Genomic DNA, 26,642 nt, shown 5'->3' with positions numbered 1-26,642 from the left:
GGGATACTGCGAAAGTCCGACCATCTTCTCACAAGAGATGTCCACCAATTTGGCTCAGTTCCAACCAGCCCAAGGGTGCCACCTACTGCTGTATGCGTGGATGATATCCTCCTGGCCGCGACTACGGAAGAACTCTGTAAGTCCGAGACTATTCGACTACTACACTTTCTGGCACACGAAGGACATAAGGTAAATAAGTCTAAGTTACAATTTTGTAAATTAGAAGTACGTTACCTGGGTTATACTATCTCTGGGAAGGGCAGGCGATTAGATGACAGCAGAAAGAATGCTATTTTACAAGCCCCCATGCCAACTACAAAAAAAGAAATGATGTCCTTTTAGGCATTACGAACTTCTGTCGTAGTTGGATTCCCAACTACCGAAGAAGTGCACCGCTATCAGACTTAATTTTTGCAATACCGATGGCGGCAAAGATTTGCTGCACTGGACAGACAAGGCAGTACAGGCATTTACTAGGATCAAGCAACTGATAGCTGGGTCAGCAACATTGGGGTTTCCAGATTACAGTAAGACCTTTATACAGACTGTAGATTGCAAGCAGGGATTTATGACATCTGTTTTAATGCAAATGTATGGAGATAAGTTAAGACCATTGGCATTTTACTCTAGCAAATTAGACTCAGTAGCACGAGCATTACCACACTGTGTGCAAGCAGTAATTGCAGCCGCTTTGGCGGTACAAGCGTCTGCCACGTTGGTATTGTTCCATGATCTTACGTTAAAAGTCCCGCACTCTGTAGCAGTCATCCTTCTGCAGGACAAGTTAACATTTCTGTCACCTAGCAGACATTTATCTTGTATGACTACGCTGTTATCGCAGCCACACATGACAATTGAGAGATGCACTACCTTAAATCCAGCGACATTGCTACCTGTTGCTGAAGACGGTATTCGCATGTATGCTTAGATCTCATACATTCTAAAGTTCTACCAAGACCGGATCTTAAAGATCAACCCTTACTACATGCGGACTGGACACTGTTTGTAGATGGGTCAGCACGCAAAACAGAAACAGGCACCACGCAGGTAGGGTATGCAGTTACTACTGCAACTCAGATAATAGAGGCAAGACCACTCCCCGGGAACTTATCCGCTCAAGCAGCGGAACTGATTGCTGTGACAAGGGCATGTCTCCTTTCAGAGGACAGGAATGTCACTATCTATACGGATAGTCAATATGCCTTCTCTACGGTGCATGTGTTTGCTCAGCAATGGAAAAATAGGGGGATGGTTACAACCTCGGGAAAGACATTATGCACAAAGACCTAATCCTTGAATTACTACAAGCCGTCCAACGGCCACGGGTTTGGCCATCTGTAAATGCGCTGCTCATACCCGTGCTAAGGCCCCCGTATCACTTGGTAATGCCCTAGCAGACAAAGCAGCCAAAGAGGCAGCTATGTCCAGTACCTTTTCACTTGAAACCACACCTACAGAATTACAACCAACAGATAAATTTGATTTGCAAACCTTACAAGTCATGCAGGAACTTAGCACAGTACAGGAAAAACAACGCTGGACTAGGTATGGTGTTAGGCAGAACAAAGGAATCTATGTGGGACCGGATAATAAATATGTTTTGCCTACTAATCTTTTTAGATATGCAGCACTAGTTGTGCATGGCCCTTCCCATCTGGGCCCTGCAGCTATGGTTAGAATTATCCACCTTACCTTTTGGACCAAGGGTTTCATTGCATATGCAAAACGTTTTTGTCTATCCTGCATAGTATGTGCTAAATACCACGGGGGAGGGGTCAGAGTTGCTCCGGCATCATTTCCAACACCCCCCTATCCTTTTCATACAATATGTATGGACTTCATCGAATTGACCCCGGCACAACTAAAGAAGTTTGTGTTAGTAATAGTAGATGCATTTACTAAGTGGGTTGAGGCTTTTCCGGTGACACATCCGGATGCTCAATCAGTGGCTAAAATTTTGGTCAATCACATCGTCCCGCACTTTGGACTTCCTACTCTGACAACGGCACGCATTTTGTCAATCAGATCATACAGAAACTGTCTACAGTTTTCCAAATTGAATTGAAACACCATTGTGCCTACCACCCACAGTCAGCAGGGTTGGTGGAACGCCATAACGGCATTCTAAAAGGCAAGTTGAGAAAACTCATGGCCGAGACACATCAGTCTTGGATTACCTGTCTACCTCTAGCCCTCCTTTCCATGCGCACAACTCCCACCTCAAAAGGAGTCACCCCATTTGAGTTGTTGTATGGGAGACCTTATTACGTCCCGCAGTGGCAAAACTTGTTGCCTGCGGAACGTGAGGGGTGAGGAGATAGCTGAGTACATGAGGAAAATGCTGACCAATACTAACAGCTGTTTAACGAATGATTGTTTTTCAGGTTCAAGAGACGACAAGATCACGGAAATCAGACCCGCGAGTGGGTCTGGATCAAAATAATAAAACGCAAGAATTGGGCATCCCCAAATGGGAGGGCCCCTACCAGGTGCTAATCGCAACTCCAACAGCAGTTCGGATTAAAGAAAGGTCCTCATGGATCCACCTAACGCATTGCAAAATCATAAAACATTTTAAGTTAAATAAAGACCTGAGTTCCCTGAGGAACAAACAGACAGCAGCAATCATGAAGGACAATAATGAGAATAAGAGAAAATGGTTCTATTGCAATGTTTTATTGTTTATAACTATTGTGATTGTAATATTTCTGTTTTGGACATTTCTGTCTTTTAATGAAGCTAGCCATTCAAAAGAGACAAACACACCAGCTGGCATCCAAACTTTAATACATATCAAGCGATTAAATATGCATATGCATCCTCAATGAATGTCTCAAATTGTTGGGTATGTACTGCAATACCTACTGTACACAGTGGCTTAATGTTAGGGACAGCCCCTCTGGGAATAAACGATACTTGGAATAGTTTGTTGTTTGAAACCACAGAAGTACCACTGAGAGACAAGGTGGCTGCCTCTTCTGGGGCCAAAATGGAACAGTGTGTTTTCAAAAGATTGGGAAAGTTAAGGTGGGGCTGAGCCAATGTAATTTGACAATAGTTCATAATTGTACCCTAGAAGGGCAGTGTGAGACCAAGTTTGGAGCTATAAAAAAAGACATCAATGTAAATGATATTAGTTTTGTTGAAAAAATGCTGTATGTATATGGCCTGTTATTTAAGGGGCTAAAGCCAAATGGGAGTTATGAATTTGCAACCAATATTACCATCAAAACAAATGATTGTTATTTTATTTGTGGTAGGAAAGCATATAAATGGTTACCATATGGCTGGTCAGGAAGTTGTTTTTTGGGATATCTGATACCAGCTATCAGGCACGCAAATGCGTTGCCTCAAGGTAAAATATGAAATGCACGTTCTCTTAATAAACCTATTAATCCCGTTGGTAACATTGATGCGTCATGGATTTATCACCATGACTTGGCACACGTCAGCAGCAAAGGACGCTCACATATGGACGTAGGCGATGATGTAATTGCTTGGGCTGGTATTTTGCCAGCATATGGGACAGTAAAATCCATCTGGGAACTGAGAAAACTGTCAAAACTGTTAGAGACTCTGAGTAATGCGACATTTTCAGCTAGAATTGGTGACGGACGAATTAACGGCGATGAGAACAGTAGTGTTGCAGAACCGTATGGCTTCGATTTCACCCTAGCGGCGAAAGGAGGTACTTGCGCTCTGATACACGAGGAGTGCTGCTCGTTCATCCCTGATAACGATGCGATTCAGAGCCATCTTGAAATAATTCAACAAGTTTCTGAACTGACTAAACCTGGTCCAAACCCCTTGACTGACTTTTTCCAAAATCTGTTTGGAAACTGGGGTTCTGTGTTGATGAACATTTTAATTGCTGTATGTGTTGGTGCAATCATATTTTTGCTGCTTGGCTGCTGTTGCATACCATGTATCAAAATGATAATATCGAAGGTTATCTCTGCCAATGCTACAAAAGCATATTTCTCTGATTATGAGAAGGTATACAACGATCTGGGATTGTGTAAAATAAACAGTATACAAAATGTTGTAAGGGGAAATGTGGAAAAATACTGAAGTCAACATATTTTGTATTCTGTATTTAAAGGGTTAAGCAGAAAAATGTTCACTGCGTGCAAACTGAAATGTTCTGGAAAATGTTGATCACTGAGGAATGCAGGAGTTAATCTTAAACTACTGATAAGGAAGTTAATGGTGCAAGAATAACTGTGGTACTGGCTGGTAAAAACAAGTAATCAAACTATCAATTTTAATGAAAGTCCTCTGTGCTACGTGTATGTACGTGCAGGAGGGTCTATATAAGGAGAACTTAAAGTACAAGTAGCCAGACTGCTGGCATATTACTATCATGTAGCAGATCTCCATGCATGTAAAATAAAGCTGTTTTACTTGCTTACAAGAACTTGGTGTGATTCTTCCAGAATATGTTAGAAGAGTAAAATCTTTCGACAATAATTAAACAAAAGAGACCTCCAAAACAAAAACACATGCAAATTCCATAGCCTACACACCACACACCACACATAGTCCACATGCCTGTCTCATAACCATCAAGGATTAATTATAACCCCAATATATTAATCATAGGAGACTCCATTGTGAGACATACAGATATACCCCTCACCAGGCTGGATAAAGAGTAAGTCACGGTAAGTTGTTTGTCAGGTGCCAGAATCCGTCACATCACCCATGCACTTAAGTCCCTCAACAAGTACTACTATGACTCTGTCATAGTACATGTTGGTGTGAATGACTTGAGATGTACCTCTTTGGACTATATAAAGACAGACGTGATCGAGATCATCAAATATGTGTTCCAGGCAGGTATATCACTAGCCTTAAGCAGCATTCTACCGTCACCCAGAATAATGCCTCAATACAAACAAAAAATGATTGACTTTAACCATTGGCTTAGTTTCTGGTGTCATTGTAAGGGGATCCAGTACCTGTCAGCCTGGGAAGACATGACTGACAGACCATGGTGCTTTGCCAGAGATAGCCTGCATCTGTCTCCCTTGGGCTTCAGGCTCCTGGCAGAGGCTCTTGCTTCCCCCTGCCTTTTTTAGGAAATGTCTTGAGGTCAAAACTACCAACATGAGAATCTCATCTAAACTCAATTTAAAGGTCATGCTGCTGAATGCTAGGAGTCTCAACATGAAACTGCACTCATTGCAAGCATTCTTAAGCCTGGAAGATGCTGACATTTGTGCAGTCACCGAAACCTGGTTCAAAGCTGTGGAAAGCACCTAGGCCTTACATAAGACCCCAAATTGAGGGCAGCAAAACCAAAGGAGGTGATGTTTCAATATATATATTAAAGATATACACACCTGCAGATAGTTATTCACAGGCCCCCAACACTGACTCAGGACACCCACACTGCCTATCTGGACCTCCTCGAATCTATTAAGATTCAACCCTACACCCTGATCCTGGATGATTTTAACTACACAACCATTAATTGGAAGAACTACTCAAGCCAGAACACAAATGCTGAAAGATTCCTTGACTTTGTTAATGCCATTGCCTTTGACCAGCTTGTTGACACCCCCACTAGAGGTGACAACATCTTGGACTTGGTACTAACCAACATAGGAAACCACTGCAGCATCCCTGCAGTGTCATCATCCCTGGTAAGATCAGACCACAAAGCTGTCACCTTCAAAGTCACCATCTCCCATGAACCCCCTGCTAGAGTTAAACAAAAAAAACTTCTCCAAAGCTGATAACAACCTCCTGAGGGAAGGTCTAAACTACTTCACAGCCCCCTCCCCAACAGTAGGAACTGGCACTAATGTCCAAACCTACACCAAAGTACTTTACGACCATTTATATAAATGTATGGATTCAGCGATACCTGACAGGACAAAATCCTCCTTCTCAAGGAAGAGTAAACCTGTCTAGTGGACATCAGCTCTAAATAAACTGTACAACAAAAGGAAAAAATTGCTGTCCAGGACCAAGAAGGAACAGGTGAAAAATTGGGAGCAATCTCTCCTTGGCCTAAACAGGCAAATGAGAGTATTAGTGAAGTCTTCCAAAGCTAACTTTGAGTCCAAATATTCCACATCTACTAAAGACAATCATAAGGCCTTCTTCACATATGTCCACAATCTAAGGGGAAATAGCCAAATCTGCTCAGAACTGATGGTCAGGGACACCACGTACATAAACGTCATGGATATAGCCAACCTGTTGGCAAACAGGTTCACTGAAAACTTCCCTCTTCTGTCCCCCCATCAGTAATCCGGGATATCCCCAGCAGCTGGCTCCACCCCTTATCTCTAGGGAATAAGTCATTAACACCGTCTCAAAGGCTAAAAACACAGCTTTCACGGGACCCCATAACATCCCAGGCTGCATCCTGAATCAACTCAGGAAGGAAATAGCAGCACCATTAGGCACCCTATTCAGTCCAAATCTGAATCTCAGCTGAGTGGAAGACAGCCACTGTCATCCTCTTCACAAAGGTGTTGCACCCACTGATCGAGGCAATTTTAGACCCATCAGCCTAACTAGCCTGATTTGCAAGACCATGGAAGGCATTATTATGGACCACATTAAAAAGGACATTGGCAACCTCCAAATGCCTGATCCCACACAGTTTGGTTTTATCAAGGGGAGATCATGCCTGTTAAATTTGGTAGACGTCTTTGAGTCATTCACCAAAGCCATGGACGAGGGAAAGACAGTGCACGCCACCTATCTTGACCTGGCCAAGGCCTTCAACACTATTCCCCACTCAGGCAAAATAGATAAACTATCCCAGCTTGACGTAAATCCATATGTGACCAGATGGGTAGCTAACTGGCTTACTGATAGAACTCACTCAGTCACAATAGGGGAAACTACCTAAAGTAGTTGACCCGTAACGAGCGGCATACCCCATGGTTCAGTCTTGGGGTCCCTGCTGTTTGGGATATACTTCTCTGAGATGCAAGCCAAAACCATAGGTCTATGGCTAACCAGGTTTGCAGATGACAGAGAGCTTTCTACATGGCTTACCTCATTAGTAAGGGTATTTCTTCCAGGAACAAGGAAGTCATAACTTCCCTGTATTCTTCCCTTATCAGGACGATCATTGAGTATATCACCCCTTTCGACATGTACCTTGCAAAGCACATGCAGCAGCTGGAGAGACCACATAATTTCCTGACCTGGAGAATCCAGGGCTTCAAAAATCAATCCTACACGGATAGTCTAAAAGCCCTGCCCCTCTGTTCCATCTCGTATAGACTCCTCAGAGGTGATCTATGCCTGGCATATAGAGCAATCTCTGACTCCACCTTGATGAAAATGCTGCATATCTGCAAGCCAACCTCCTCTTGCATGAACTACACGCTACACCTCAACTTGGTCTGTGACATCAATAGGACTTGCAGGCAGGACAGATTTGTCTCCCAGAGACTCCCCCATCTGTGGAATAGACTCCCTCTCCACATCAAGAAGAGTACTTCATTATCCCTCTTTAAGCGAAACCTGGATAACTGGATGGGAAATAGAAAATACACCCCTGGGATTCCACCTGTGCCCCTGCTGGACAGTGGCATCGGGTGCTGACTTGTGGGAACATGGGCTAATTTATTGGCTAGGCTTATAAGGGCCTCAGGGCCAGTAGCCTAGTAACTTGCTATGATCCTATGAAAAGCAGGGACATTTAACAGGTATAGCTAGTTATACAACGATGTAGAACAGTACCTCCCTAGGTGTGCTGTACCAAGTCTCGCCCACCACTCAACAACCAGTAACATGTTTGAATAATGAACGGATATTCATGGTGATGTCTTCACCAGTCTCATGAATATTCATTGGGTATTCTGCACATTAGCTTGAGGGGGGGGGGGGGGAGTGGCACTACAATTCAAAAATGGTAAAGAAACAGCACTGTAACTGGAACTACTACCCCTAACCCATATTCACTTTTTGTTTATGTTGTGACTCTACTTTGGTAATTCTTTGGCTGTAGGAAGACTTCTTGTTTTTTGTGTCTTGCTTGAACAAAATTCCCCACGGAATAGCATAAAGTTGAGTTGGAAAATTTAACACTTTCTGTCAAAAGCTCGTAAAGATCCTGTGTTCGAAAGGATTCTGTTTGTATTAGAGACTTCGCTTTTCAAGTTTACCTACGGGCATTCCTGTGACAACCATTTTGGCGATGTTGTAGTGTACTGGCTCAACTTCAGTTTCACGCAGGAGTGGGCATGGCCAGGGTGATTGACGAGCAAACCTCAATATGAAATAAGGCATGATTGACATGCCATGCATATTAGCCACTGACATCATGCATAAAATTATACATTTTTGTTAAGACGGAATAAAAAATATGTACATATAGTAGAAAAAAACAAGATGCTACATTGTTTTGACATTGTCAGTGTGTACAGAGATATAGGTGTATATACACACACACACGACAGACACACGGACACTCAGTTTTGCCAAGTATTGCATTTTGTTTACCAAAGTTGTAGCCGATGAATGCTAATATATTGTTATTTCTATCCATCCATACATACATGCATATTGCATGCATCCCTCGCTGCATCTCTCACCTCTCGTATTGGGTTTTCAAAGGCCAGTATTGGCTTTTGAAAATTGATGTGGAGGGTCCAAAAGAGAAGCATTTTAACCTGAATATTTTCTTATCCTAGAAGTTAAGAGATAACAAATACTTGTGTAGGCTTAGTTCTTAAGCTACGGCCCCTTAACCAGGTCTGAGTTTATAAGGAAAATCGATAATTATAAGAATAGCACAGCTAAACTGGAGAACGAGAATCATAGTGCCATACCTAAATCGTAGCATCTGAAATAAAACTATGCCTTGCACTAATTTAACATTACTGTCAAGAATTACATTAAAAACAGCTGATGTACTGATCTTTTCAAGTACATAGTAAGCTTTTAGTGTTATAATGCATGTATCGGTTTAATAGTACCAGTGATGGAGTGGATCACATGCATGCATGAAAAGTTGTCCGTATTACCCATGTATCATTTTGGACTTCTCAAAGGTGGCAAACGTAAAGAAGCTCCACTGAAGACATCTGTCCAGGGTACAGAAATACTAGATGTAGGTGTGTCTACTGTTTGCTGCTAAAAGTGCACATTTACTGGCTCACGGGGTATTCAGAATACTAATTTCATTTTTTTCAATTATTGTGTCTTTCGGCTTTTCCCGGTTAGGGGTCGCCACAGCGGAACTCCGGCCCGCTAATGATTGGCAGTAGACTTTTACGTGCCGAGTTGCCAGCTCTGACGCACAACCTTCAACGAAGGTACGCCCATTCACGCATGTCTCCACACAGAAGACGCTCTAGCTGAGAATCGAAAAGGACAGCGTCATACTGTGAGGCGACAACGCTACCGCAGCACCAATTTCATTTTTTTCAATATTTTTAGAAATGTGGTGTACCCAATTCCCCCATGCATGCTGAAGAAAGAATATCCATGCGGCTGAGAACCACCGCATAATGAATATTTATTAGATCAGACTGACATCAACTGGCTGGGGCGGGGTTTGCTACTGAGCATCGGGTGATTCAGTACTCTACAATATCACCACCGTTTTCTCCACTGGATTTAGCTGTTGAAGAAAAACATCTATTGTGCTGTTAGATGGCTGTAGTGAAGTTAGCTTTCTGCCATCTTAACTCTTATAAGTAGTCTTTGCAGACAGTTGTTTCACTTTATAGTTTTATGTACCACCAGATAGTAATTGTAGCAGACTGCGCTCAGCCTCTTATCTTTTGATATGTTTCTTTGCTAATTGGCTGTAACTTGCTGCAGAAATAGTTTAGGAGTCGCAGAAAATATTGTTGCCTTATGGTATAGTCATAGATGTTTGGAATCTTACTAAAATCACAGGTCCTTATTTTCTACCCCCACCCAACCCTAATGTCTCCTAGCCCTAACCCTAAGTGGCCTGTTGGCTTTGTAAAACGTGGATCAATGCAAAGTAATAACACCTGTCTCCGATGGAACCCTTGTGTACAGCGGTGATTTTAACATCTATCAATCAACTACAAATGAATGCACAGTGTCACTTTTAAACCTCGCTCACTTCTGCGTAGAGGGACCGGGCAGATACTGTTTTTAAAAAATGCCAATTATACTGCCTGTCGTTTCCAGGCCACTTGTACACAAAGAAACATCTTTTATACTATTTAGACCAGACTCAACCTAGTGCATACGTATAAACTGAGCGTTTAGAAGTCTACGTCTTAAAAGCGCATCGACTGTAGTTTCCTGCAGTGAAACCACGTGAATAGTTCTCAGCAGAATGGCTAAACTGAGAATACGTGGAGATGTTGCTGTTGTGAGCAGTGGCAGTTCATTTTTAGTTAAGAGTTTTACAGAGAACAGGTTGGTCTTATAACATACCTCCTAGTGTTCCTTTTTGTTGTATCTACCGCATTTTCTGTTACGACTGTTTGGTTACATCTTAACAGTCTTACGTAGAATGGGATCTCATACTAAGCCTTCTGAAGTTTTAGGAGACTAGTTAATTATTGAGTCTGTTTGGTATGCTTTTTGATCTGACATATTTACCTGTCCTATTATTCTATTTTGGTGATAGTGTCTTTTAATAATTAGGATAATATATTTTCTGAAAGTGTCTTACACATAAACCACATCTTTTTTATTGCGCAGTCTTAATTGTTGATATTAATTTGTTCATAATTTTTGTGTGTATTTAGGCACATATCTTTAGCTTAAAAAATCGTAGCCTTGACTTTTAAGAATCACAGAGTCGGTTAAAAAGAACTTATTTTTGTATTTTCAGAACACAAAGTTGTCGAATATCAAACCTCTTGTAGTTAGTAATAACGTCTGGGAATGATGGAGTTGAGCAGCGTTAATACGAAGAGAGCTCCTTGATTGAAGCATTATAAAGCTAATCAGGAATGTAACAGGCAAGGGATGGTACAAGGCTACATAGTAAAGCAGAGGGGCACTGGGAACATTTACAGAAACTAACATGTCATTGCAACATACTTGAGGAATTGCACTTCTATAGAATGCACGGATGACTTGCTTGACATAACATAGCTCTTCCACTCAGTCCAAGGTAGTATATACGGCTAACTGCAGTACCCTTGTGGCTATTGTTAGCCTGCACCATCCAGTGATGAGTATTGTACTAAGCTGTACTACCTTACTTAACAGGTTTATCAAAGTGGGTGTGCCCACCAAAGTGGCTAGTCTGCCCATGTAAATGGGAAAGTGAAAGGGTAGATAGGAAAGGGGAGTACAGCAGGCAGATGGAAAACACAAGAGTAAGCAGTATGGAACAGGTGGTGGTGAAGAACAATATGCATCTCTCTGTCTATGTATACACACGTGCATACACACTTTCTGCTACTTTTGTTGCTTTGGTCAACATTTGTTAGTTGATGCAGTTTGGTCGACTAAACAGATGGGGGTGACACCTGTTGACAAATTAGCAGATTGGACGATTCTTGATGCTTGGTGCATGAGTAGTAGCATGTAGACATACATGTCAATTATCTGGTGTTGTTTTAACAGGTAAGTTTAAAAAAATGTGTGTGTGTGTAATATATATACACATACACTGGATATAAAAAGTGTACACATCCCTGTTAAAATGCCAGGTTTTTGTGATATAAAAAATGAGACCACAATAAATCATTTCAAAACTTTTCCCACCTTTAATGTGACCTATAACCTGTACAATTCAACTGAAAAACAAATCTATTGGGAGAAAAATAAAAATTGTACAATAAGCTGGTTGCATAAGTGTGCACACCCTTAAACTAATACTTTTTTGAAGCACCTTTTGATTTAATTACAGCATTCAGTCTTTTTAGGTAGGAGTCTGTCAGCATGGCACATCATGACTTGGCAATATTTGCCCACTCTTCCTTGCAAAAGCACTCAAAGTCTGTCAGATTGCGAGGGCATCTCTTTTGCACAGCCCTCTTCAGGTCACCCTACATATTTTCTATTGGATTTAGATATGGGATCTGGTTGGGCCATTCCAAAAATTTAATTTTCTTCTGGTGAAGCTATTATTTAGTTGATTTGGATGTATGCGTGGGGTCATTGTCGGGTTGAAAGATGAAATTCATCTTCATCTTTCTAACAAACACCTGAAGGTTTTGGGCCAGAAATGACTGGCATTTGGAACTGTTCATAATTCCCTCCACTTTGACTAAAGCCCCAGTTCCAGCTGAAGAAAAGCAACCCCAAAGCATGATACTGCCACCACCATGCTTCACTGTGGGGATGGTGTTCTTTTGGTGACGTGAAGTGTTATTTTTGTGCCAAATGTACCTATTGGAATTGTGGCCATAAAATTCAACCTTGATCTCATCAGACCATAACACATTTTCCCACATGCTTTTGGGAAGACTTGATATATTGTTTTGCAAATGTATTATTTTACAAATTTTAGCCAGGCCTGGATGTTTTTCTGTGTAAGAAAAGGATTCCGTCTTGCAACTCCATAATCCAGACATATGGAGAATACGGGAGGTTGTTGTCACATGTAGTACACAACCAGTACTTGCCCAAAATTCCTGCAGGTCCTTCAATGTTGCTGTAGGTCTCTTGGCAGCCTTCCTTACCAGTTTTTGTTTTTGCAACATCACTGTTGTCCCATATTTTCTCCACTTTTGATGACTGTCTTCATTGTGTTCCATGGTATATCCAGTGCTGTGGAAATTTGTTTGTACCCTTCTCCTGGCTGAGACCTTTTAACAATGAGATCCCTCTGATGCTTTGTAAGCAGACAACAGAGTAAATGTCAGGAAAATCCTGCTAGGACAGCTGAACTTTATTTGGGGTTAATCACTCTCTCTAATTGATGGCACGTGTGTACCCAAGAAGACTGAATGTTGTAATTTAAATCAAAAGGTGCTTCAACAAAGTATTAGTTTTAAGGGTATGCACATTTGTGCAATCAGCTTATTGTGCGTTTTTTATTTTTTATATTTTTCCCCCAACAGGTTTGTTTGTTTGAAATGATTTATCGTGGTTAAATTTTTTTTTGTATCACGAAAGCCTGGCATTTTAACAGGGGGTGTGTACACTTTTTATATCCACTGTATATGTATTTCCTAACTTATTTTTGTCAAAACACCACTTATATCAGCACCACGTGACTGACATTATGCATGCCAACATGCTACTACTCATGCGCCAAGCATCAATTTAATACTTTTTTTTTCTAGATTATTTTCATTATTAAAAGAGAGGTTGATTGGAAAGACAATGAGGGACAGCTTTGGGTGGATTAGAAAGAGAAGGGCAGCAAGCAAGCTGGTATATACTATTATTTATTTGTCTGTCTTTGTTGACCGGGAAAAGTCTGACTGGGTAAAACCCACTTTTAAGGGATGCCAGGGGAGAAAAGCTTCTCAGGTGGGGTGGGCAGTGGCTGGAGACATACAGACTGTAGACAGATGTTGCAGGGGAGGGGTTGAACCATGAAAAAGGTATGGACAGTGGAACAGAAGGGAGGGTAACACCTCAAAGATATGGCAAGCTCTTGACATAAATGACTGCCAGACTAACCCAGAGGGCTACTTTCCCAGGCACCAGACCAGTGTGTGGCTTATGTCATGTCTGATTACTCCGGTGGATGCCGATGGGCCAGGGCTCACTGGTCCAGAATAAGTGTCACGTTGCAGATATGGATGTTGCTGCCTACGCATTTCAGCAGCCACCATCTTCTATAGCTGTTGTTGCCATGTCACCACAGATGACATCCCCTAGAGACCTTCAGAAGATGAGCTTTTACCCTCCCTCCTGAAAGGCTAAAACAGAGAGTACTGGAAACCCCCCTGTGACTTGTATTCAGACACAACAGCTGGTGGAGACCGAAGTGAATATGGCAGTGCCACCCACTGTACCTGCATGTGGAAGACATGGTGGGGAGAAGATGAGATACAAATATGACATGAAAAGTATTGCAGTTGTGTAATGGAAGGCTGTACAACACTTGCATACATATTCCTATGTTTGGAGAGGTGCTCCTACTTTTTGTAGCAGCTAAACATATTAATAGATGCTTCCCAGCATCTGAAAAACATAACAGGATATAATTATTTGTACGGTGATGGTGTTAAACATATATCCTTGTGTGTAAGATAGATAACCAACTGGCTGTAGGACAAAATGCACATTGTCCAAATGGATGATGCTTCCTGAGACTGAGAGAACGTGACTACCGGTGTCCCCCAGCAATTTTTATTGGGACCCCTTCTGTTTGGCATTGTTTCTCAGACCTCCAAACTGATAACCATGATCTCTGGTTAACAAAGTTTGCCGATGACTGCAAATTGGGTGTGGTTTTTGAATCCCTTTTAGATGCACATACCCTCCAAAACTAATTGACTAAAGTCAATTTATGGTGCATAAAAAAGGTTTAAATGAAAAGCCAGGAAATGCAGCATTATCCCCTTTGGGAAGCAAAAATGCTCTGTATCCTACTGCACTGATAAAATTAATTTACCATACAAATCCGTGATCAGGGCACATAGGTGGATAGCACAATCTGTCTCTCTCCTTTGGCCATCATGTAGTGACTGTAGTTGAGAAATCCTTCTACATTTCACAACATATATTGCCAAGGGCCTAGCTTCTAGAACTAAGGAGGTCATTGTCCCCCCTGTAGTGTATCCTTGTCAGACCTATTAATGAATATAATGCACCCTTCTGCATGTTTTTGACTAGACCTATTAAAAAAACTCAAAATGAATAATGCCAGAAAGAGCATGAACCAAGACCCCAAAATTTTTCAATCTTTAATAATCAGAGTAAGTGCATTCATCCACAAATAACTTTATCAGACCAACTCTGTCACTGCAGGTTGTAATCCCCAAAATCACCCATGTTACAGGGTTACTGCATTTACCTCCTGTGACATTACCCCCATTGCAGTGTTGCAGTCAGCTGACACTGTGTTTTCTCCCCTGCCCATCCCCTGTCCTATGTGAGTTTGTTGATGTCTGATGCACATTGTGACCAAAGTACATATAGCGTGTATTATTTCCTGTTGTCAGTAACATGGCTTGTAATTGTGGAGTAGATGCTTCTGCTTTGCTAGTGCTGTAATATAATGTCTTTGTTTCTGTCCCCACTGTGGCTCTGATCCTCCATTATCTTCCCCTGCATCTCCTCTGTGCCCTGCACTTGCGTCAGTTATGGTGTATCGTGGCATGGTGGTGTCAAGCTGTCTTATTTTTGCAGGACCTTGTGTAGCTTGACAAGCACGTGTGTGTATATATCTATCTATCTATCTATATATATATATATATATATATATACATATATATTTATTATGTATGTGTGTATACAATATATATATATATATATATATATATATATATATATATATTGTATACACACATACATAATATATATATATATAATGTATGTATATAAGAAACGTATGTATTTAATCTATATCTATGGGTCTGCATTGAATCACCGAACTTCCATTTCAGTGAAACCCACTTGGCTGAGACCACTTCTCCAAAAAAGCCGTTAAACCAAAAGCAAGGGCTGCTGAAAACCTTTCCCTGTGAAAAGAACCACTTGGCCACCATAGTGAACCTTTGCCTTTTCGTTAGTGTAGTGCAATCTCGGAGTTGGTATATTTAAGTAAGGGGGATGTGGGGGCGAAGTCCCCCCACTTGGGTGGGTTTAATTTTGGTCTGTTTAGGGTTTATTTGAGGTGGCCAAGTGGTTCCTTTCACAAGGAAAGGTTTTTGGCAATCCATGCTTTCGGTTTAATGTCTTTTTGGGGAAGTGGTCTCAGCCGGTTGGGTTTTGTTGAAATGTATGTTTGATGATTCAACGTAAACCCATATCTATATATATTTGGACCATGTTATAGAGCCCTGCCAGTGTGTCTAAACAGCAAATTTTCCCTTTAGAAGAACAAAGAGACTCTCCACAGTATGTCTTTTTGGCACGGTCCATGTTGTTTGATGTTTCTGTGTCTGTTGGATGTGATTCAAGAAGACATCATCTATGGCTGAAGGCAATATTTGGCTTTACCAGCAACAGATAAGGCACATTGTTATGTATGGCCTGCTGCCTACTCCCAGCAAGATGTCTGTATGTTGTGTTATTTTGGTATTAAACGCACGTTTCTTTTCCAGAGTAAGTAGTTTTATTGGCAGAATAGGAATATAAGCTTAATTTTGCCAAGAAAACATGCAGTGAAAATTGGCAGCACCTGCAGTTAAGCAGTAAATTCAGTCTGCTGTGTTTGTGGATGCAACTTGGAAACAGGTGCACAGTGTTGTAGGTTAGTTGTACAGTTATGTAGTTTAATCAGCTTATAGCCTCATTCACAGACAGACATATTGTTATATAGTCTTTTCCCACATCTTAACTTGAAAACATGGATTTTGGGTTTCAGTAAGTATTATTCTAATACAAAAAAGTGTAATAGTCTCACACCAAGTCATAAAACAACTGCTTGTTCCTAAAGTCCAGTGCAGTGCAAGTAACCTTCTTACTCTCCACTACCAAAAGGCTGCCAGTAAATGCAAAGCATCCAAAGGACTCCTGCTTATTACAGTGGCCTCTGATAGTTTCTCTCTTAATAGGTAGTTATAAAGCATGCTGTCCAGGAGACTGTTGAGGAGCCTAGCCCAATTTCCCAATTGCTTCAAAGCTCTGTCTGTTTAAGTAGTTTGCTCAGTTATACCATTGACAAATAAAGACTGAGGAAATCAAACCCTGTACCAAAGGAACAGCTTACTAATGGCTCACAGCTTTAATCCTGTGCATTAACTGACGCTCTTCAGCGTGAACAGATCTGCAGATACACAGTCCAGACTCTTCTGGACTTCTGTCAACATTTGTTATTTAGGTCTGAAATGTTCCTTTAAATATGGCAGGAAACCGTCCAATTGTTCTTTCTTGAAAATTCCAGCATACCAGCTTAAAGGGCCAGATCTCAAAACCCTGTTTTTATTGTTTCATAAACTCACACTAGCTTTTCCTAATGCTGCCATATTTTCCAAATACTTGCCACTTAACTCCTAAAGCTGTTTCTCAGTTTTGAAACTACCCTGCTCCTACGAGATTGTTGGGCAGATACCAGTGAAGCCACCACATTGTGCTACAATTTATAGGCTGTTTTCTGTACTGTGTGTGGGCACCTATCGACCACATAACTCTATGATAAGTCCCCTCACTGGAGCTGTTGATGTAGATCAGACATCTGTTAGATATGCGAGTCAGTTGAACTACCAGGTGGCACACAAAACACATTGTAGATAATGTCCTGGACATTACATACCATTTGGTAGTTCTGTGAGGGGTAGCCATTGCCCCTCTAAACCATCTGGGGCTTTATAGTAACATGGGTGCAATCTTTGCCCCCTGGACAATCTCATGTGCTGCATGGGAAGGTGTCGGTTCTCTTACTTTATGTCTTTTGGAACCACACATGCTCCTTCATACAATGCAACATTGTGCTGTTAAGGAAATGGTTAAGCATTTGTAAGATGAAGGCTTGCAGTGTACCTAACGGTCACTGTATCTAGGATGGTCAGTGCTACACATACTTTGTGTCCACAGGAATGGGTATGCTATGCATACACTTTAATTCTACCTGTGGTTGACAGTGTTTGACTAGATCCTGTATTGTGTCCTTGTCGACTATGAAGTAATGATCTGTTGGGTATGTCAAAGTGTGAGTCACCACGTATTTCATCTTTGTTGGTGCAGGCTGCTGTAATGCCCGATATTGCCAGCAGTGACTTCGATGGTGTCTATCAGCACATGTTTTGGGATGTTGCTGCTGTTAAGCCTAACATAGCTCCTGCAGTGAATCACTGTGTTCAGAGTAGGTGGCAGTGGTGATGCCATTTTGTATGTCTGTGTTTTGCTCCACAAGTTTAGCCTCCAGCATTTCCACATTCCATGATTTTGAGATGCATAGGGTTTCTCATGTTGTTATACTTTTGTTTGATTTGCATGCACTGTATATTGTACAGATTCAGACATTGCACTTTCATGTGCCTTAGGATCACCCACACACTCTGGATCAGTTAGTTTGCACTGTACTGTGTAAAACATCCTGTATGAATCCCAGCCAAGAGTGTTTAGTGTGCGCTTAGTTCAGTTACTTAACTTTATTCATGTGCATTATTAATCAAATCTAACTTTTATAAACTTGGTTAACCTGCAGGCAAAAATCAAACTGTGGCACTAAGCCTAAATCCTGTAGAAGTAGCACAGGCCAGACTCTTGTTTTTAAGCAGATGTCTGCAACCCGCCCCCCTCCCCCCCCCCCGGACATCTGTAAAACTCTAAATGGGTTACATAGTTGATGGTAAGCTTGTTGCTGCTGAATAACCTTTTCTCTGCTTTTTTATCAGTATTTATTATTTTTCTTAAAATTCTGCAGGGCAGCTATGTATGTTTTCCTGGATGTCCCTGAATTCTAAAGTGCATCATTAACATCTATTTTATTTTCCAAATTTTGACAGAAGTCATTATTAACGCTCTTTATGTAATTTGTAAAGCAACATATAATACAAAGTCAGTGTTTGCTCCTTTCTTTATGCCTAGATTGTTGCAGGGCAGGTATATATCAAGAACCATTATTAGCCCAATTCTTCTTTTGGAAACTACTCTCCCTTGTGCAAGCTGAATTTCATGTGCTGCTTGTGTTGTCTGAAATAAATAAACTTATCCTTTTATTTTATTCATTTATTTGTGTGTGCTATTTCCACTTTCTGGGCCTTATGCAAAGTAAGGATATTGCATATTGGTGAGTAACCCAAAGTTTCCCACAACAGGTGTTGGAAAATGATGGAATTCTCAAAAATGACAGGGTTGTTTTATTTGGCTTCCAATCTCATAGATGGAAAAAACTGCTAAGAAATACTTTTTTTGGCTAGTAATCTATAAAAGCACAAGAAAGAAAGAAGTCAGTCTTGTTAAGTAGTTTGAGGGCTTAAACATAGTTTAACAAAAAGTCTGTTTATCCTGAGAAAATCATGTAGTAAAAAATTTAAAAAGTTTGCTAAATATTTGTTCAAAATCGAGCATAACTGATGGGTACTTACTAGGATATTGATCTGTGAGGAGCCTTACATTCCAATGGTAGTTTTTGGCTCTTGCATATTGCATACCAGTAGCCCAGAGGTAGGTAGAACTGTGATATGTTAGGATATTTTACATGCTTTCCTTGTCCATTGATGCTAAAACCACAGGTGAATGTGTGGTTACCCATCCAGCTATTTGTCCAAATTATATTTGACTAGAGTAAGAGAAGAGCTTTGCTTTATATGGAGTGTAAGACTGATCCATTGAAATGGTATTCTCTGTGATGCAAACCTATCCCTCTAACATTTTCTATTTATTTTGTAAAAGAGATTGAGATCCCTTGAGCAGTTGTTAATGACATTATTGGACTTGACAATGTATAATTAGCAGAACAGGGTCTGCTGAAGCTCTGCACACAAGGTGTAGGATGCCTGTCAGTAGCCTCTATGATGCTGAGAAAAGGGACAAGGCTTTGAGACCGTATGCATAGTTTTTCTGATTTAGGCCCTTGTTTGTTTTTTGCAGTAGTGTTCTTCTGTAAATACCAAAAGGGCCGTTATACTCTTTGATCAGTGGGTATGTGGTGATCAAAGGGCAGCTAATGGTCTATATAGGTTCCCAGATTCCTAACTATGGGATCGATTTTTCGGGGAGGGGATATTGTCATTTTGATAGTTGCAATGGGTGTTATGCTTGAAGAAGGATGCGATTACACACTTATTGGGATTTAGTTTTAGTTCATGGTTTTGACACCAGCTATTTGTTTGGGACAGGCCATCTTGGAGGATCTTGGTGTTGTCTGAGAAGTTTATGATTACACTAAGTTTGCTGTCATCTGCAGATGTGGTCACCCATAAGCCCTTAACATTAGCTTTGATCTCTGAGAATTGTATGCCCAAGAGGAGTTGGCCCATCCACTGAACCCTGGGGTACACCACTAATGGCAGGTCTTTTTGGAGGAGGCAGAGTCACCTATCCCAATTTCCTGCGTTCTGTTTGTGAACCAGTGTGTTAACCAATGAAAGACATAGCAATTGACCATTCATTCTTGATTGTTTCACATTTACTTTGCACAGTAAGAAAGCCAATTGGTCATACAATATTTTAATAGACTGCAAAGCTTAGTTTAGGAGTGTATTGGATGTCCTTATCAAGAAATGTAATATAGGCTGGTCTGTGAAGAAAAGCATTCATAGAAAATTATAGACTGAGAAGGAGTTAAACATTTTGGCAAAATATATAACTAAAATGTTTCAAGCATGAGAAGTAGCCCAAGCCATTGTGATAGTTTTGCTTATGTTTTTAAAGGATGTTTTGAATAGAATGACAGAGATGTAGAGATCTGATATAGTACTGTATAAGATGCGTAGGAAAGGTCTACAAATGTAGTAAAATAAATTTAAAGCATGCTGTTGTTGTAGTAGAAATAATTGGCAGCATGACACAAAACTGAAATTGAAATAAAATGCAATGATTTTGGAATCTTTTGGTTAAAATTGTAAAATCTGTAGAAAAAAAAATTAGGTTAAGCAAAACTGTCTGTTAAACTGTGCTAGAACCAAATACCGATGTTTACCATCTTCCCTTTTACTGTATAGCATGGAATGCAGGGAGTTGGGAAGAGAGAAATTAGTTTTAGAGGACATAGTCTGAAACAGATATAGATGCGAAACATATATGCAATAGTATGCATATTAAAATGGAATTGTGTTTGATGCAGACATGGGCTGCAGAGGATAACACAATATGCAAAGTTGTGTGGATAGATATGAGTCAGAATTTAAGATTATCAAGTGTCCTGTATAAGATTATCAAACGGATATCTTGGGAGTTGCCAAGGCTGTGAACTCTTCAAAGACCAAATAACGAAGCTATTTTTTTTTTGGATCTTTTCATTAGATCTAGTCTAAACTGTAAACATTTTTATTTCTGCTGAATAGCTGAATATTTGAGCTGTTTGGTTAGCTGTATATACCTACATCAACTTTATTACAATCTGAGATAAGTACAAATCTGTAGTCTTATGAGATTGTACTGCATTTTATTTTTCTGTTTATTTATTTGCTTCACTGAATAAACTCTTAGCTTAGAGGTTTTCTCTGTGTTTATAAGTCTTAGTCACTTATCTTTGAATTTAATTCTGCTGAATAGCTGAATATTTGAGCTGTTCAGTTAGCTGTTGTATACCTACATTAACTTTATTATAAGCTGAAATAAGTACAAACTTGCAGTGTTTTAAGATAGCACTGCATTTTATTTTTCTGTTTATTTGCTTCACTGAATATTGTGATATCTCTCTCTCTCTGCAGTTAGTTTCCCGCTCTCCCTCCCTATTCTTCTTGTGGTATTAATCATGGTGGCTTTCCAATTGCCGCCCCTCTTGTAAATTTGTGTTTGAACACTCTTCTCATTTGCTCACTGAACCGAGTACAGTGAGATCATGTTTTGATTTCAGACACTCCTACCAGTCCCATCTGTTAAGTGCTATCCCAGTCTAGTGTCATTAGCTCATTCTACCTATACAGAGAGAACATTTGAGTAGGCCAACCCACTTAGGCTCTTATGTATTTATTTCACATTTGTTAACTGGGTTAGTCCAGCTGGGTAAGAAATTACCCATTTTCATTTGAGACCAGTGGGGAAAAGCCCCGAACAAAACATACAAATACATACAAATAGAGACAAGTTAACACTATAAAGAGCAAAACAAACTTATGGATACAATGCATAAGAAAAATAAATGTTGTCGTTGTTTTACTTTCGGCTTTTCCCGGTTAGGGGCCGCCACAGCAGAACTCCGGTCCGCTAATGATTAGCAGTAGATTTTTTTCTACGGGTGTCGAGGTGCCAGCTCAGTGCCCAACCTTCAATGAAGGCACGCCCATTCTACGGATAAGAAAAATAAATGTAATCCAAGGAATAGTACATAGCTATATACAAGGTCAGAAGAAGGAAAGTGCAAAAGAAGATAGGAGTAGAGGAGGAATGAAGTGATCTAGAGGGAGGAGAAAAAAGAAGAGCAGTAGGATAAAGTAAATTATATAAAGAGGGAGGGTATAGAAAGAAGAGCATATTGGATAAAGTAAGATAAGAAAGAGGAAAAAGATCTTAATGATAAGTCTAGTGAAGAAATGGGAATATGGAAAAGGAGGAGTTAAGTAGGATGGTTACAGGTACATACAGGGTTGTTATGGAGGTACAAAATAAGGTCATGTTTGAAGTTAGGAAGAGAGGTATGACTTCTAAAATGGAGTGGAAGATTATTCCAAATAAGGGAGATGGAGTGTTTATAAAGTATTTTACCTATGTTAATATTGGGTTTATAGACTTGTAGAAAGAGTTTATCAGAGCTGCGCAGGGATCGGGGAGGGGTGTACCAGCAGATCAGGTTGGACAGAGATGGACAGTCAGAGTTAGAATTAACAATTTGGAAAGCTTGGATCAACTGACATTTGGTCAGAAGGTGTGGGAATTCTAGCCAATGTAGTTTTTTGAGAGCAGAACAGTGATGGGATTTATAGGGGCTGCTGGTGGCAAATGTAGCAATTTTGTTATAAGTTTGGTCAAGTTTTGCCAGCAGGTTATATTGTAAATTGGAAAATAGAGGGGAGCCATAGAGGAGGACGGGGAGGAGATAGGATTGGGCTAGCAGTAGTTCAGAGTTGGCGGTTAGGAATTTGCTGTTTCTATATAACATGCCCAGTTTTTGGTGTGTTTTCTTTATAGAATGAAGTATGTGGAGGTCTAGTTTGAGCTGGTCATCAATGATGACACCTAGGAGTTTAGTGTGTACATCTGGTGATATGATGATGCCATTTAGTGAGTATACGAGAAAGGTGGATTTGTGATGGGCTAGATCTTTAGGTAGGAATAGTAAGAGCTTAGTTTTAGAGGGGTTCAGGATAAGTTGATTGTTGGAGAGCCACTTCTCAACAGAGTGAAATGAAGACTGGGTGATATGGTGGAGGTTATTGATAGTCAGAAATGGAAATCAGAGTTGAATCATCTGCATACTGTATGATAGGGGAGAGATTGCTGGCAGTGTGTAGGCCATTGGTGAAGAGGTTGAAAAGGAGGGGGCCAAGAATTGAACCCTGAGGAACACTGGTCTGAACTGGCAGAAAAGGTGAGAAGGAATTTTGCCATTTAACTGCTTGTAAGCGACTGGACAGGTAACTAGAGAACCAATTTAGAGTGGGGATAGAAATGTTCAGCTGAGAAAGTTTTTGAAGTATAAGCTTGTGAGAAACAGTGTTCAAAGCCTTTGACAGATCTAAGAAAAGGCAAGACACAAGTTTATTATTGTCTCTGGCCTCAGCTACTGTATGAGAGAAGGATAAAAGTGCTGTGTTAATACTATGTATGGGCCTAAAACCATGCTGGGTGTTGGTTAAAAGATTGTTTTGAGTAAAGTGGGAAAACAGTTGAGAATGATTACACCTTTTTCTAGAATTTTGGAGAGGGGAGAAAGAATAGCAATGGGACGGAAGTTAGATGGTTCTGCGGAGTTTCCACCCTTATGTAGTGGGATAGTATAGTATTCCTTCCAAATAGAGGGAACATAGATTCTTGGATTGAGCGGTTTATTAGACTGGAGACAGGAAGGGCCACAGAGTTAGCAGTAATTCTTAGGAATTGGGAAGGTAGGTTATCAGGGGCGAGGGAACAAGGTTTGAGTTTACTAAGGAGAGTTTTAATATAAACAGATACAAGTTTGAGCAAGAAGGGGTCAGAGAGGTTAGACGAGTCAGATTGGGGGTATGGAGAAAAAGTGGGTGTGGTAATAGAAGTGATAGTACTGGGAGTGAAATTAGTGGTAGGGTTGGTTAGTGGTGGGGTTGGGAATATTAGAGGTGTTAGGTACAAGTTTAGAAATGGTATCAATAAAGTAGTGATTAAAATGAATGGCGGTATCTGAGGGAGATTGATTGGGGATTGTGGGTGAGCCAGGGTTGAGAAGAGTTTTTATGGTTGACCAGAACTTCTGGGGATTAGTAGGTTTCAGAGATTGATCAGAGAGGTAAAATTTTCTTCTGTCCTGGTCGACTCTTTTTTTTTTGTAAGGTTTCTAAGTTCTGCGTAAGATTGAAGGAAGACAGATTTGTTTTTTTGATATTGATTCCAAGTGGCATCACTTTTATGCATAAGGTGGAAGGTTTCTTTGGATAGCCAGGGGGCATGTTTAGCTTTGACTTTTATTTTCCTGATAGGGGCCAGAGAGTTGAGTATGTTTAGGAATGTCTGGTTGAAGTAGCTAACTGCATCATTTAAAGGTAAAGAATATAGGCAGGATCAGTTAATATTTGAGAGAATTTTGTTAAAGAAAGTGATATTGAAATTTCTTTGATTACGGATGTATTTAAAGAGATGAGAACAAGTGAGTTTGAGTGAGTACCTAGTAATATGGATAGGTAGGTGGTCACTAATGGAGTCCGATAGTGTACCTGGCTGGTGGTACACATTAGGAGAATTTACGAGAATCCAGTCTAGGATATAATTGGAGTGTTTTTTGCCAAGGCAGGTGGGGGAGGAAACAAGTTGAGTAAAACCGTGTAGGTTGAGACTATGAGATGGTGTATTTAGAGTTAAGTAAGTTCCAGTCAATATTTACATCCCCAAGTATAGTTTCAAAAGGGATGTGATGAATTATCTTCTGATTCTCCTTTCTGCCTTTGCACTTTACTTTGTGTTCTGACTGAGTGTGCTTCTCAGCTGATAAGTATATTTTTTGGCACTTTTTAACTGTTCCGTGTTGAATTAAACAACAATTGAATTCAGTTCAGAATACAGTTTGAATAAATTGCTTTTATACTGCTACACACTTAAGTGTTCTAACTTGCACTGCAATTGAATTGTTGGTGCTGTTTTAGCTGCTTTTCTGTAACAAAAAAAAAGAATAATATAAGCTTGTTTCCTGCCTTTCTTGCAAGTAGTCTAGTCCAGGTACAAATTTGCTGTATCCAGGACTGTTTGTAAGCTTCTGAGCCCCCCCCCCCCCCCACCAAGCCTCTCTGTGTCGGAGGGAAGCCTTCTAACTTGTCAGTGGGAGTGATAAGCACTAGGTAGCCTATCTACCACTAGATTAGTGGTTTCTGGCCCAGAAATGATAGTTTATTGGCCATTTGGGCAGTTTTTTTCCCATCTGCATCAACTTTCTGGTCTAAAAGCCTGCATTTACGCTTTTCCCGTCTTTTCTGTAACTAGTCTAATCCAGATACAGATTTGCTGTATCCAGGACTGTATGTAAGCTTCTGAGCCCCCCAAGCCTTTCTGTGTTGGAGGGAAGCCTTCTAGCTTATCAGTGGGAGTGGTAAGCACTAGGTAGGCTATCTACCACAAGAGTGGTTTCTGGCCCAGAAATTGTAGTTTATTGGCCGTTTGGGCAGTTTTTCCATATCTTTCAACTTTCTGGTTTAAAAGCCCACGTTTGCTCTTGTTTCCTGACTTTCCGGTAACTAGTCTAGTCCAGATACAGATTTGCTGTATCCAGGACTGTTTATAAGCTTCTGAGAGGTGCCAAAGTCTGCTCTTCATTTTTCCCCTTAGATCTACTAGTTCTCTCCTCTCCTGCACTTTTACTAGCTTATTAGTCTAGCACTTTACCAGACTTCTTGTAACAATTATTGTAGAACACAAAAGTGCTACCAGCACTAAACATTCTACAAGGAAACATCTCCAATACTTATTATTAATGCCCTCCCCTCCAGGCATGTCTAAAGGTCAGTTCCCTGTGCTTTCTCCTGTTAACCTGGTGACCTTGTGCATCCTGAGGCAATGTAGCACAAACCACACGCCCACCTTTGCAGAGGCTCTCAATAAAAAAATCTGCCCAAACAGCAGAGATCTCCAAGGCAGAAATGCAGTCGACCACCCCAACACAGCACTAATCACGAGACACACAACTCCTAAACAGTGTGCCACTCAACCAAAGCCCCTAAGGCAAAACAGTATGCCCAGCACACTAGTCATAGGTGACTCGATAGTGAGGCACACTGATGTCCCACTCACTAGGTTGAATAAGGAGAACGTAACAGTCAGGTGCCAGGATCCACCATATAATGCACGCACTCAGTTCCCTCAACAACAGGTACAAATATGACTCTGTCATTGTACATGTGGGTGTGAATGACCTGAGACGTACCTCCCTAGACTACATGAAAAGAGACATGGAGGAGCTCTCGGATTATGTAGCCCAGGCAGGTACGACCCTAGCTTTGAGCAGCATCCTACCATCACCCAGAATGATACCACAGTGCAAGCAGAAACTGATTGATTTCAACAATTGGCTAAGTTTCTGGTGTCTTTCTAAGGAGATCCTGCTTTTGTCTGCCTGGGATGACATGATTGACAGACCTTGATGTTTTGCCAGAGATGGCCGGCATCGTCACCCCTAGGCTTCCGGATACTGGCCAAGGCTCTTGCCATCCCTATAGTGCCTTTTTTAGGCGGTGTTCCAAAGACCAAATTACCACTGTAATAGATACAAACAAATGCAATCTGAGGGTCATGCTGCTCAATGCTAGAAGTCTAAATCTCAAAATGCACTCATTTGAAACCCTCCTTAAAATGGAGAACATCGACATTTGTGC

The 26,642-nt window shown here is 40.7% G+C and overlaps 1 protein-coding gene across 1 annotated transcript in view; it reads left to right on the top strand.

Moving 5' to 3' along the window:
• Positions 1-10,229: 10,229 nt before the first annotated feature.
• The window catches only part of WDR4 (WD repeat domain 4), a 468,232-nt gene continuing 451,819 nt past the window's right edge, over positions 10,230-26,642 (top strand). Inside the window, exon 1 of the mRNA XM_044072230.1 lies at positions 10,230-10,377. Coding sequence (XP_043928165.1) covers positions 10,295-10,377 — 83 coding nt within the window. The 5' untranslated portion in view covers positions 10,230-10,294. The remainder of the gene's footprint in view (positions 10,378-26,642) is intronic.

This window comes from Protopterus annectens, chromosome 5.part0 (assembly GCF_019279795.1).
Source record: "Protopterus annectens isolate FY-2018-M chromosome 5.part0, PAN1.0, whole genome shotgun sequence".
In the NCBI taxonomy this organism is placed as follows: Eukaryota; Metazoa; Chordata; order Ceratodontiformes; family Protopteridae; genus Protopterus; species Protopterus annectens.
The sequence above is the reverse complement of the archived record's forward strand: the minus strand, read 5'-3'. Positions and strand labels throughout refer to the sequence as shown.